General features: G+C 40.5%; 1 protein-coding gene across 1 annotated transcript in view; it reads left to right on the top strand.

Moving 5' to 3' along the window:
* The first annotated feature begins 249 nt into the window (after positions 1-249).
* The window catches only part of DDX1 (DEAD-box helicase 1), a 30905-nt gene continuing 16997 nt past the window's right edge, over positions 250-14157 (top strand). Inside the window, exons 1-13 of the mRNA XM_040225022.1 lie at positions 250-362; positions 3210-3261; positions 3569-3632; positions 4593-4622; positions 5412-5508; positions 7408-7455; positions 9078-9161; positions 9523-9606; positions 9984-10060; positions 10608-10680; positions 11190-11266; positions 11379-11493; positions 12427-12565. Coding sequence (XP_040080956.1) covers positions 347-362; positions 3210-3261; positions 3569-3632; positions 4593-4622; positions 5412-5508; positions 7408-7455; positions 9078-9161; positions 9523-9606; positions 9984-10060; positions 10608-10680; positions 11190-11266; positions 11379-11493; positions 12427-12565 — 956 coding nt within the window. The 5' untranslated portion in view covers positions 250-346. The remainder of the gene's footprint in view (positions 363-3209; positions 3262-3568; positions 3633-4592; positions 4623-5411; positions 5509-7407; positions 7456-9077; positions 9162-9522; positions 9607-9983; positions 10061-10607; positions 10681-11189; positions 11267-11378; positions 11494-12426; positions 12566-14157) is intronic.

The following is a 14157-nucleotide window of genomic DNA, read 5'->3' as shown; positions in this document are numbered from 1 at the left end:
GCTTGTGTGAGCCTCATTACGAAAGGCCTGCTTCCTTATACGAGAGAAAGAGGTCCTGATGACACACAGCATATTTGACGTAAAAGGTAACTCTGAGTTCCTCTAATGATGACGGGTCCTGGCTCCTCAGGAAAAGCAAGGCGCAGCTGAACTGGGTCTGTGCTGTGAGGTCCAGGGGCAGGTCTTTCTGTGCCCGGAACCGTTCTGTCGAGGCTGTGTGCCTGCCCGGAATTGGAAAGCAGCAGACCCGGGCGAGGGCCGGAGGGCGGAAGCGCCCGCGGCCAGCGCGCAGCGTGTCCGGGCGGAGGGAGGGAGCGCGAGCCGAGCGGCGGAGGACCGGGCGAAGATGGCGGCCTTCTCCGGTGCGTCCGCGGAGCAGGGGGGCCGGAGCGGGCGGCCTGATCGGCGCCTCGACTTGGGCCGAGGGGCGGAGAGGGGCCGAGCGGTTCAGGAGGGAACTGTCTAGGCCGATCTCTTTTTTGCCCGCGCCCGGGGCGGGTTCGGGAGGACCAGTGGCAGCGCGGGAGGCCCGATCGGTGCGCCTCGCTGTTGCAGGGAGACAGCCTTTTTCCGTCTGGCTGCCCGCCGTCTGGCCGGGCCTCCCCGGTGCTTGCTTCCGTCTGTCTCTCCTTCCAGCCGCCCTTCACCCCGCTGTCCCGCCCGCTGCGGCGGCAATGCTGCAGCTGCGCTCGCAGCCCCGGGCCTCCTGCGCTTTGACGTGGCGGGTGGTGCAGGGAATCGTCTTCTGCCCGCGCCCGGGGAGGGGCGGGCCGGGCCGGGAGGCAGCGGGGCGCGCAGAGAAGGCTTCCTTGGAAGTGACCATCCTGCATCTAGAGTTTTCCCCAGCCCCTTCCAAAACGAAAAGTCCTAGGCACAAACCTGATCCTTCTTCGTTGTTAAGCGCTGTTAACATCAACCGTAACGTTACATATGTCTAAGCTATAGGGAAAGCCTTTTCAGCCAAGTAAACATGAGCTTAGCGCACACTTTTCAAAATCGTTGTTTTCTGGCGATACCCTCTTTCGTTCCGAAAAGGAATTTGAGATGGCTTACGTACCTGGACAGTTGTTTTTTTTTTCTTTTTCTTTATCATTCTTCCTTTATAAGTCCACAGGTTGCAGTCAGCCTTACATACTGAAAGATGTACATTTATTTACCTAGCAATAAATGTATGCAATTAGGCCAACCATCTTTAATGTTTGTTAACCTATTAAGATGACTTCAGATATAACCTAGTATTGTTACTTTCTTCATTTTTCTACTATTAGAACATTAGGAATTCCATATTTTTAGTTGTGAGGAGGATTTCTGATGTTTTTAGTTGGGTTTCATAGGAGACAGGAGGAAATCTGCCCAGACTGGGAGCTGTTTTTCTTTGACCAGCTCTTCTAAAACAAGATTTCAGAGCTTAGGTGTGCAGAGCAGCTAGCTCCAGGTTGTCATTTCGTAGGGTCGCTTCTTTGGGAGTCATGCACAGATTTCAGCAATATTAGGGTAAAGGGCTGGAAGAGTCTGTGATGTTAAATAAAGACAATAGTGGAATTAAAGAGCATGACTATTGCTATTTTTCTTTTGAGTATTAAAAATGTTCTGTTTAAAGAAAACATGGTTTCAAAGCAAATCTGCAAAGAGTATGACCAGCGTGGAACAAGAAATTGCCTGGAATTTGCTGAAAGCCGTCTTTAGTTGCTGCTCACAATGTAATAGTTCCACAAGCAACTTAATATGGATGCAGCCTGTTGAAGACCTTCACTCTTTTTTCAAGCAGTTTGCATTTTAGGAGAGAGAATACACCTAGACTCTCATGGGGTCACTTTTTAAAAAGGTCAGCTTGGCTGTACTTTTGACCTGGATTAGTTTTTCAATCTGTGGGTTTCGTCAAAGAGATTGAGGGGTAGGAGAGCCTACCTTTTTGGAAGAGATTTTTTATGCTTTCTTATGTCATCAATGTTTATATTAACTAGGTCACTATATAAAATGCTGGGGCTTTCCAGCTGGCATTAGTGGTAAAGAATCTGCCCACTAGTTCAGATTCCATCCCTGGGTCAGGAAGATCCCTGGAGAAGGAAATGGCAACCCACTCCAATATTCTTGCCTGGAAAATTCCATAGCAAGGGAGCCTGGCTGGCTGCAGTCCATTGGGCCACAAAGAGTCAGGCGCTACTGAGCACACATATAAAATGTTAGTATTGTATCTACTGTTGACTGCTACTATGAGTGTTCTCACCTGATGTGGTAGAGGGGGGCGTGTGGGAGCTACTTTTGCAGTGGATTATAGATTTATTTTATGCCTTTTTACAAACAATTATAAGAAATACAAAATATCCAAATAGTTTATCTTTGGGGTTGGATGTATTTGAGTATTGTTCGTTTTTTAATAGAAATATATACTGTTGTATAGATAACAGTAATAAAAGCTACAGTTTTAAAATGCAGACTTGAAAGATCACTTCTTATTTGGAAAGAAATACAACTGACTATTCCATACAACTCTACAGTTCATTTGAGAAGTGATGAAATTTCAAAATCCAATGAGAAATAACCTGGCCTATTTATTTAGGATTCTCTTTGATGTAAATTACTTAAAACGTGTGAACAGGTAAGAACAGAGAAGTTCTTCAGCTGACATTTCCAGTTAACCCAAGTTCTCACCACCAGCCCCTCCCTTTCAGTTCATCATAGTTTTGATTATGGCTACCTGTGAATGTGGGCTCCCTCTTCTTACCTGTTCATTTGTCTCAGATCGCTGAGGGTATTCACATGGTCCTCACAGAGGCAGGACACATGATTTCCACATTATCTCTAAATGAAACACCAAAGTACTGGTCTGGAACACTCTCTCCAATTCTGGCAGATTTCTCACTAGTGGTAGAAAGGAAACTGTCACTGTTTGCTGCTGTGTATCATGACTAAGTGGCAGCTGTGTTCCAGGTGTATTACATATGAGGATCTGTAATCATCCCATATCCCTACAATGTAGGCAGTATTTTAGCTCCATTTTCTGTGGGGAAATAGGTGTGTAGCTTGCTTAAGGTCACATTGGTAGTGAGAGCTTGAATTTGACTTTCAAGGTCTTTCTCCAAAGTTTATACTCAGTAGACACTTTGTAACTGAATGTTGCCTCAAACCTGTTTCACCACTGAACAGTAATTTTAAGAGCAATATAATTTTGTTTAGTACTATGTGTAATCTTTAATTTTTATTTCCAGAGATGGGTGTTATGCCTGAGATTGCACAAGCCGTGGAAGAGATGGATTGGCTGTAAGTACCTCTGTCTTTAAAAATTTGTATGTTCCCGTGACAGCAGAGTTTTACAATTTAAATAACAGCCATTTTATCAAAGATTGTTGGGCCCAGTTGGGTAAGTGAAATTCAGTTTTTTTCTTGTGATTCTTTAAATTGTAGAATTTCCTTTTTAAACGTTGATATATTTTTAGCTGAAAAAAGATTGTTAGTGTGTACCAAATAAAATTCTCATCTAGGTTTATTGTTTAACATGACTTAATGAGCTTAGGTGATTTTTTTCTTTTTTTTCACTAACTAAAATTCTTCAAAATGATTCTTCTAGTCTCCCAACTGATATCCAGGCTGAATCGATCCCCCTGATCCTAGGAGGAGGTGATGTCCTTATGGTATGTTTAAACATAGTGGGGTAGTCAGAAGCCAGGGAAACACAATTCTGGGGCTGTTTGTAACCGCACACTTAAAGAGGCCCCATAGGCTTAAAAATGATATTATCACCAAATTAATTTTGTTTATTCACCAACATTGAAGATCTATATGCTCCATTCAAAATAAGGAGGTAGGAGTTGTGGGGAACACAGAGGTGGATACGATGCAGTCCTTGTCCTTCAGAAGCTTAAACCCAGTAGCTCAGTAAGACAGGTACACAGATAAATGTCATATAAGGGAGGATTTGCCTTAGAAATGCAGCGTGTGACAAGATTCAAGTGGGGGTGCAGTTACTCTTCTGCTTGAGGAATTGTAAGGGACTCGGAGGAAGTAGAGTATGGACAAGGGACAATAAGGAGAAGTGCCCGCCAGGTAGAGAGCACATCGGCAAAAACGGGGAATAGGAGAATGCAGGATATGATCCCGGAGTAGTTCACTCAGTGGTAGCATGACATACATGTGTCTGCGGTGCGGGGGTGGGGAGATGTAACTTGAGATAAGATGGGAGTATATGGTGGGTCAGATTATCTGAGCCCTTTCTTAAGGATCATGGTAAAGAATTGGGGTGTCTGTTGGCATTGGCGATCATTGGACATGTTTAACTAGAGATGCCTTGCATGGTTAGAAGTGTGTTTTTTTTATGAAGACTAATTTGGTAGCAGCTTGTAGTATAGCTCTGAGAGGTGAGATGCGTTAGGGTGTTAGCATAGTCAGGATTTAGATTTGACTGTTAGCAATGGGGAAAGCGAATAGATTACAGAGGGAATGGAAAAGAAATGGCAAGATTGGCAGTAGTCAAAAGAATGAGGAAATCAGAATAATCTGGCTAGCTTGTGTATCGTTAGAGATTTCTACATGCTATCACGTTAATTTGATTTCTTTAGCTGGCAATTTAAGCTTTAGTTATTTTTTTCATTTAGGCTGCAGAAACAGGAAGTGGAAAAACTGGGGTAAGTAGACTTCTAAGTTGACTTTGTAAGAGTTGATTTTTAAAGCAGCTTTTGTTGTTCAGTCACCTAAGTTGTGTCTGACTCTTTGTGACCCTGTGGACTGTAGCACACCAGGCTTCCCTGTCTGTCACCATCTCCTGAAGTCTGCTCAAACTCCTGTCCATTGAGTCAGTGATGCCATCCAACCATCTCATCCTCTGTCGTCACCCCTTCTCCTGCCTTCCATCTTTCCCAGCATCAGGGTCTTTAAACAGTGGTTTTTGCTTTGAAATATTTAATCAAATAATCTCCTTCCAAAATGTAAAAAATTCGTTGCTTGCCACTGCAAGTGATATTTTTGTTGCCATGCCAGCTAATTCTGAAAAAGATTTACAAGAATATGGCTTTAAGAATATAGTTTTAAACTGGTCTTGGGAAAAGTTACAGTATCTTTAATATTTATACTTACTTCTGAATTTTAGTGTAGTGGCTCCAGAAATAAAGAGGTTGCTATTAGAGGTTGATCTCCTATTGGTCTAGACTCGAGAGTAATATTTATCCTTTTCAGTTTAGTTCATTCTGTAGGTGCCTATTGCTTATTATTTTGGGCTGTTGGCTGGCTCCTATTTCTTTCATTCAGTCAACTCTTGTTATCTTACTGATATTTTGGCTTTGGGCAAATTAGAGCAGCAGTCAGGAATATGTGTATTTAGTTATTTAAGGTGCATGCATAATTCTCACAATTTATATTGATTATTAAACTGTTGCTGATATCTCATTACTAACATAGAGCACTCGTTTCTTCACTAGGCTTTCAGTATTCCGGTTATTCAGATAGTGTATGAAACTCTGAAAGACCAACAAGAAGGCAAAAAAGGAAAAGCGACAATTAAAACTGGTGCTTCAGGTGATTTTTGCATATTATTAATTTCCTTTTGTATAAATTAGTAATTTTCATGCTGGATATTTAAAGACAGGTTTGAGTGTGCACTTTTATTGTTGATATACGGGGGATGGTATTGTCACTTGGTGTTGTGGAACCTATCAATGCTAAAAGTCAGAGCATAAACATTGAAAGACGATCCCTTCTAAAATACTAACATTAGTATTAATTCCTTTGAGAAAATACTGGCATTTTGGAAATTATAGTTATTTTAATGTTTTTCTTAACTTGATAGCTTTTATGCATAATATTGAAGATAAAGGGCTTCCTTGTGGCTCAGCTGGTAAAGAATTTGCCTGCAGTGCAGGAGACCTGGGTTCGATCCCTGGTTTGGGAAGATCCCCTGGAGAAGGGAAAGGCTACCCTGGGAGAATTCCATGGACTGGATTGTCCATGGGGTCGCAAAGAGACACGACTGAGCGACTTTCACTTTCATCGAAGATAAATTGGTACGATGTTTTACAAAGGCATTGAGGAAGGATTTTACAAATAATTGGTAGAGTGAAAACCCCCAGTGGTAGAAAATACTGCCTCCTACAGGGAAAGAGGCATGCATTGTTCTTTAAGATAAGAAGGAAGGAGCCCAAGCAGTTAGAATGTAAAGTGTACGTTTTAAACTCAGTGTCTTATTTTCAGTCCTGTCTCCATGAAGATTGGTTCTGTTGGTGCCGTCAACAATCTTACATCAATTTCCTCATCTTCAAATTTTGTTGCTTTTATTAAATGGTTTCTGAATTCCATTCTATCTTGAGTAATCTGTGATTTTATTAAGTCACTTTGGTTTCATGAAACAAAACTCGGTTGTGACACAATTGCAAGCTTAAGTGGCATGAGCTGGCATACCAACTGATTTCTTCTCAGGAGTTTGAAAGTAACTGTCACAGAGTTTGTAGAATGAACTTACTTGTAAATGAATTGTGAGATAATGGATGTGAACACTAGACTATTAGTCTATTTAGAAATAGTCTCAGAGCTTGTAATGGCTATCAGCCATCATTTATGAGAGATGATGATGAAAGGGAACACTCCACAGAAGATAACCTGAATGGTTGTGGTTCTAAAAACCATGTCCTATTACAGATAAAGAAGCTAGGTACTGAAACACAGAGAAACAAAGAGAGATGGTGTAATTGTTAAATCACTGAAGGGATTTGGAGAGAGAATATTGTTCTCAAAAGTACAGTTTAACTTAATTCCTAGTAGCTCACTTGAGCCCACAGTGAATGGAGACCCTCAGAGAACATTCAGAATGTTTAAGCAGATGGTAGATACCATTTGACCAGAAATAGTCCAGAAAAGATTTCTAGTTTGGGCCGAAATTGGGCTTGAAAACACATCAAGTTCTCTTTAGCTATTGTGATTCTTTGGTTATCCAGATTCTTAAGATACTTTAGAAAAGGAAAATGCTGATTCCATAGACGTAGGAGGAAAATACTTTGTGACTTTTGAATTATTTAAGATAAAGGACTGGCCTTTCTTTTAGTTATGATAAAGTGATAATTAGACTCTGATACATTGGTAGGTTGTTTTCACTATGACTAAAGTCACCAGAACTTCATTTTATTAATGCTGTCATAGTTAGGACACAGATCAGTGCCATCCTATAAAAAGGCACTGAAACAAGAGAGCAGAAAAGGTTTGAGCCCTTGGTGGGTCAGTGACTATAACTTTGACATGTTTCAGTTTTGCCTTTAATCAAAACAGCAACACATTTAATTGTACATTCCAAATGGTGTGTAAAACTATATTGAATCTAGAGGAGTTAAGGTATGATATAAAATATAAAATATTCACTTTATTTTCTGTAGTATGCTTTAAATTATGTTTATTTAGGGTTAACTTTTCTTCTTTTAATTTGCTTAGTGCTGAACAAATGGCAAATGAACCCATATGACAGAGGATCTGCTTTCGGTAAGTGGAGAGATTTTAGCAACATATTTATAATTCAAAAACTTGTTTTTAATGCAATGCTGAGGAAAGATAAAGAATCTTTATAAACTGATAAGGGGTTCTTGTGTTGATGGCTGATAAAGGGTTACTTATTTTAGTGAGAAAGAGGTAAACAGCCAATAAGGAAAATGGGCAAAGTATGTGAATAGGCAGTTCACAGAAGAGCAGATCCAAATGGCAGTTAACATGCAGAGGTCAAGTTTACAGGCAGTAGGGAAGTGGAATGTAAAAGTTACAGTGACTGTTTTATACCGTCTGATTAGCAAGAATCCAGAAGAGTGATACAAATGTACAAATTGGCTGCCCCTAAGAAGCAGTTCTGCATTATCTGTTAGTACTTAAAGAATGTATATTCCTGGAAGATCAAGCTCATTGGGAAAAAATTTCCCGTATGCAAGGATATACATTCAGAGCTGTTGGATGCAACATTATTTGTAATGATAAAAACTACCAGCAAAGTAAATGCTTCTGCCAGAATAGTAAACAAAGGTTAGGGTGTATCCATGGACTGCTGTGTAGCCATTAGGAAGAAGAACAAGTCAGAACTGTAGAGTTGACTTGGAAGAATTTTCCCCAGGTGTCAATGAGGAAGAAAATCAGGATACAGAGAAAGGTAGAGGGGGCCTGAGGAATCATGACAAAAACAAGCAACCCCAGTGCTGCTCTTCACCATGTGGTATCTAGTTTAACTATGTATGTAGGCATAAAGAATTTTAAATACAAAAATTTTTAAGATTTACCATTGTCAGAGAACTTTTGAAAAATTCAGAGGTTTATATGATGTACTCATGAGAATTTATACTTTGAATAGATAATGTAGTTTCTGATAAGTGAAGGAAAATGTGTGATGAGGTGCTTTTTCAAAAAATTTCTTCTGGGTCAGGTGCCAGGTATAATTTGCAAGCTCAAACCAGGACAAAAGTTGCCGTTTCTAGTACAGATAAAGTCCAAATGCTTTACTTAAAGCCGAAAAGCACCAGTTAGTGCTATGACTGACTGTGATATATAATATGGAACTTCATGTTTGAGAGTCCTGTATTAGTAAATAACAGCCACAGGGTTATTTATTCAGACTTTTCTTGCTTTCTCTTTGTGATTGCTGGATCCACAGATTAGGGAACAAGCCAGGGAGAGTTTCTCTTTTCCTTTTAGTATAGCACTCATTCAGTCTCTATATTCAGCATAAAATCAGAGCAACCAGTGTCATCCTTAGTATCCGTTTCTTTAAGGGACTCTAGAGAATAGTTGTCTAAATAAGTGTTGGTGGTGCAGCTGGCTTTAGTGCAAGTCGGGTTAAGTACTATGTTGATTCCTTTTTGTTGTGGTAAAATGCTGTCCAGGTCAACAGGGCACAGTAAAGAAACTAGTCCCCGACCTTTGGCATGGTCCTCCAGGAGCTGAATGGGGGTAGTTACTCACACAGAAGATGCTGCTGTCCTTCAGCAATCAGAGGCTCTTAGTCCCTGGAACATTGCAACAAATGAAAATTTATCTTATTAGTGAGACTGAACGATACTTATTTCAGAGTGCATGATTTATATCATCTGTATTGACATGGTTTTCTGTGTTTTTCTCAAATCCAGCAATTGGGTCAGATGGTCTTTGTTGTCAGAGCAGAGAAGTAAAGGAATGGCATGGATGCAGAGCGACCAAAGGCTTAACGAAAGGTATTAAACAACATTTGTGCTCCTACAAACTTTTGGGGAGATGTATTAGTATGTGAACTTTCTTTAAAGTAGCTTTAAAGTGAGGATCGGAAAAGATTTTTAATGTTGCAAAAAGATCTACAAGTCTTCATCTGGAACATATAAAATATAATTCAGAAACAGTGGAAAAGTGTTGTTGTTCAGCTGCTCAGTAGCATCTGAGTCTCTGTGACCCCATGGACTACAGTACGCCAGTCTCCCTTGCCCTTCACTCTCTCCTGGAGTTTGCTCAGATTCATGTCTAAATGGAAAAGTGGCTGCGTGGTAAATGAATCATATGTGTATGATTTATGTAAATCTCAAAAGTATTTTGCCCCTGTAGGGAAGCACTACTATGAGGTATCCTGTCATGACCAAGGGTTGTGCAGAGTTGGGTGGTCTTCCATGCAAGCGTGCCTAGACCTCGGTAAGTGTTTCTAAATAAACTGAGTTTATTGATTTCCATTGGTGAATTTTTAATGTTTTGTTTTAATGGGGAGTGAAATAATAAACTTCACCATACAGAGTTTATATTTAGAGACATAGAAATAATATTATTTATCTATTCCCTACCTCATTCCAAGAAAGATTTGAAGTCCCCCAAAAATAGATATTGTAACATCATAAAATCAGAAGGAATAACTTTGAGGGTAAGAGTAAAGTCAGTAAAGTTAGTCTGCATTAATACATACCACACAATGCTTGTAGATGCTTCAAATTATCTTCAGCTTTTAAGCTGCTTTTATGGTGTTTTTCACTTTATACTTTTTCTTCCCACATTTATGAAATATTTTTAAAATCTAGGTACTGACAAGTTTGGATTTGGCTTTGGTGGAACAGGGAAGAAATCCCACAACAAGCAGTTTGATAATTATGGAGAGGTAAGTTGTCTTTAATGACTCAATTGTAGCTTAGTATGTTTTCTTGCATACTTGATCACTCATGACATGACTGAGGGTATAGAAACGATTGTCAAGTTCAAGTGAATTTTCTGAACATTTTCCACAGATGGAAAAAAGTTCAGTTTTGGACTGCGGTGAAGAAATGATACAAAATGAAAAAAAACTACTTTTCCTTTCTACCATTCATTAGCCCCTCCATAGTTTCTTTGTGTTCACCCCGTTTTGATTTGGGCTTTAATACTTGGGGTGTTCATTTCTTCTTGTGACTTGTTATATCACTTGTTCTGGTAACCTGTGTCTGTAGTAATGTGGATGAGCTTTAATATCGTGGATTCTAAGAAGTGTGTCTGATGCGTCTATTATTATATGTGGTGTACTAGAGTAGGCATTTTTAACACCTGCATTAGAATTTTAAGTAATTATTCTGAAATACTAGCACTTACTTTGGATGCAACTATATTTGAACTTTTAACCTTATTTTCAATTTTGCTTTTTATTCATAGTACTTGACTTTCTGGTTTTCTAGGAATTCACTATGCATGATACCATTGGATGTTACCTAGATATAGACAAAGGGCATGTCAAATTCTCCAAAAACGGTAAGCTTTCTACGGTTTGTTTTGTTGGAGAATATATAATATGATAGTCAGTGTTCGGGATTTTTGGAATCCCCTCACTGTCTTCAGTCCCCTTTCCCTTCCTCCTTACCCTCCTTTTAGGCAAATGCTTACTGAACATTGGCCATGTGTGAGGCAGCCTGGTAGCTTCTGGAGATGCAGCAGAAAAGGGAGGAGACATTTGTGTACAGTTCTGTGGGCTTTACCTACTAGAGGGGGAGGCAGACAAATCTGTGACATGTTAGGAGGGAGCAGTGGGCACTGACAGGGTATGTAAGTCTGGGTGAGGGAGTGGAAGGTGATGGTCTGGGGTTGGTCAGAGGAGGCTTCTCTGAGAAGGTGGTATTAGGCAGCACAGTTAATGCCAGAACCAGGAGGGGGAGCGTCAGCACAGATAGGCTGATAGATTTGACAGTGTGAGCATGTGACGGTCCTTTTCTGCTTGTTTCGATTCATTTTCTGTATCTCTCTCTCTCTCTCTTTTTTTAAAGGCAAAGATCTTGGTCTGGCATTTGAAATACCACCACATATGAAGAACCAAGCCCTGTTTCCTGCCTGTGTTTTGAAGGTAATTAGAGATATGTTGCTGTGACTATAAGCTAATTTGATCTTCATCATTTCATCGTGGTTAGTTTGCTCTTAGGTTCCAAGTTACCATTTTCTCCTTTATTCAATGCTAGAATGCGGAACTCAAATTTAACTTCGGGGAAGAAGAATTCAAGTTTCCACCAAAAGACGGTTTTGTTGCCCTTTCCAAGGCGCCAGAGAGTTTCGTTGTCAAGTCGCAGCACACAGGTAGGTACTGCACCCCAGTGGGTGAGGGTTTCAAGAAGGGGGTGTGGTGAGAACTCCAGTGACCGAGGCTTCTCGCAGTGAGGTCCAGGTTCTCCTCGGCTGGTTTAGTCTCTCTTGTTTATTGAACACATCAGTAAAATCCAGGGTCAGAACCCAATTCATAAACTCCCAAGTACTGGTTTCAGGCCTGGCATTTGGGGGAAACTGATTGTAATGATGACGATGGTATCTCGGATTTACAGGGTGTGTGCTTATTAAATGCCACGGTGCTGTGCTAGGTGTCATCTCCATTATTTAGTCTTTGCAACAACCTTGCAAGGTAGTTTTACAGACAGAGAACTTGAGGACTGGGGACTTGACTGAGGTCATAGGATAAGTAAGCGGTAGAACTAAATTCAAATACAAGCCGTCTGACTCCAGAGCGCACACTCTAACCATTGTGCTGCCTAGTCTGCCTCAGTTACTTAAGCTCAGTACATTTCAAAGTTCATTTATCACAAAGGAAAGTGAAAGGAAAGAAAAGTGAAGTCACTCAGTTGTGTCTGACTCTTTGCGACCCCATGGACTGTAGCATACCAGGCTCCTCCGTCCATGGGGTTTTCCAGGCAAGGGTACTGGAGTGGGTTGCCATTTCTTTCTCCAGAGGATCTTCCTGACCCAGGGATCGAACCCAGGTCTCTCACATTGCAGGCAGATGCTTTACTGTCTGAGCCCCCAGGGAAGCCTATTTATTACAAAGCATATGATCAATTAAAATTACTGCGGCTAGTTTTAAAGAAGCTGTAGTTCATTTTAGGAATCTTTGTTTTGTTCAACTACCATCTATATTGCCTGACAGTTGTTTCTGAGATTTTGATGGTTTAATATTTGCGCTTGTCATCTTAAAAACAGAAATATCCTGAGATGTACCCCAATCTTCTTCATTCTGTTTAGGTAACGCGCAGGTGGCACAAACAAAGTTTCTCCCCAATGCTCCAAAAGCTCTCATCGTCGAGCCTTCCCGGGAGTTGGCCGAACAAACTCTGAATAACGTCAAGCAGTTTAAGAAATACATCGATAATCCTAAGTTAAGGTAAGGAGTCCTCTTGTACTCAAACGCCTGTTGTCTTTAGACCTGAGACGTTTCGGAAGAAGAGTAAAGTAGGAAAAATCAAGGGAGAAATGAAGGGCGTGTACATATGCATGTGGATGCGTGTGTAAATATATTTGATTTTGATATATAGTAACAGTTTCCATATAAAAGTCCTGTTTAAGTGAGAAGAGTTCAATTTAAAAAAAGTGGTGGTGTCGTTCAATCTCTCATTCATGTCCATCTCTTTGCAACCCCAGGGACTGCAGCACGCCAGGCTTCCCTGTCCTTCACCATCTCCCGGAGTTTATTCACACTCATGTCTGTTGAGTTGGTGATGCCATCCAACCATTTCATCCTCTGTCGTCCCCTTCTCCTCCCGCCTTCAATCTTTCCAGGCGTCAGGGTCTATTCCAGTGAGTCAGTTCTTCACATCAGGGGGCCAGAGTATTGGAGCTTCAGCTTCAGCATCAGTCCTTCCAATGAGATTTCCTTTAGGATTTGACTGGTTGGTTCTCCTTGCAGTCCAAGGGACTCTCGAGTCTTCTGCAACACCACAATTCGAAGGGTTCAGTTCTTCGGTGCTTAGCCTTTTTTATTGTCCAGCTTTCACATCTGTACATGACTACTGGAAAAACCATAGCTTTGACCATACGGGCCTTTGTAGGCAAAGTAATATCTCTGCTTTTTAATATGCTGTCTAGGTTTGTCATTGCTTTTCTTCCAAGGAGCAGGTGTCTCTTAATTTCATGTCTACAGTCCCCTTCCACAGTGATTTTAGAGTCCAAAAAGTAAATTGAGATTTTTCCTGTGTCTCTTACATAGAGTCATAATTTGCAAAATAGAATCAGAGTAAAAACTCATTAAAGGGTCCTTTTCATTAATTTTAGCTTCATCACTTCACTTGCATAGATAATGTATCACTGTGTCTCACGTGTTGTTAAACCTGACTTGGTGAGGTTAACTCTTGCCTGTCTCACAGTGGTGACCACCTTGCCTGTGGGCATCAGGCCGGTCGCTCTAGTTGGGGGGTTCTTTCTGCCACTGGCGGGAAGACCACAAGTCTAGTGAGCTTGGGGAGCTTCTGGCTCAGTAACAATCCCTTTCAATCCCAGAAAAGCCATACCATACCTTCTCAATACCAGGAAAGTCATGCCATACATAACATCTGTCAGTTAATTTTTATTAATTTTGCTTTTATTACCTTTTCTTACTGAAATATAATTCACATTCACCGTTAAAATTCACTATTTAAAGTATACAATTCAGTGGTTTTTAGTATATGGTCACGAGGTTGTGCAACCATCCCCATGATCTAACTTCAGAAACTTTGAATTATTGATGTCCCGTAGGCGCATCTTTTAAATATTAATCTGTCTTATAAGTTAAATTTATTCAGGGATAAATTTATACTTAGTAAAACTTTTTCAGTAAAATAATTTGTAATTTTGTCTTGAGGATTGAGGCATTTCATTCTTTTAGGAACTCTCTGAATACCTACCTAAGGTGTGAAGACTTAGGTTAGGGATTAGGGTATAATTGATAATTCATTCATCTTTGCTTTTATAGAATTGTGTGCAGAAGTGGAGACAGAG

This window comes from Oryx dammah, unplaced genomic scaffold (assembly GCF_014754425.2).
Source record: "Oryx dammah isolate SB20612 unplaced genomic scaffold, SCBI_Odam_1.1 HiC_scaffold_25, whole genome shotgun sequence".
Lineage (NCBI taxonomy): Eukaryota > Metazoa > Chordata > Mammalia > Artiodactyla > Bovidae > Oryx > Oryx dammah.
Note: the sequence above shows the minus strand (reverse complement) of the source record. Positions and strands in the feature narration are given on the sequence as shown.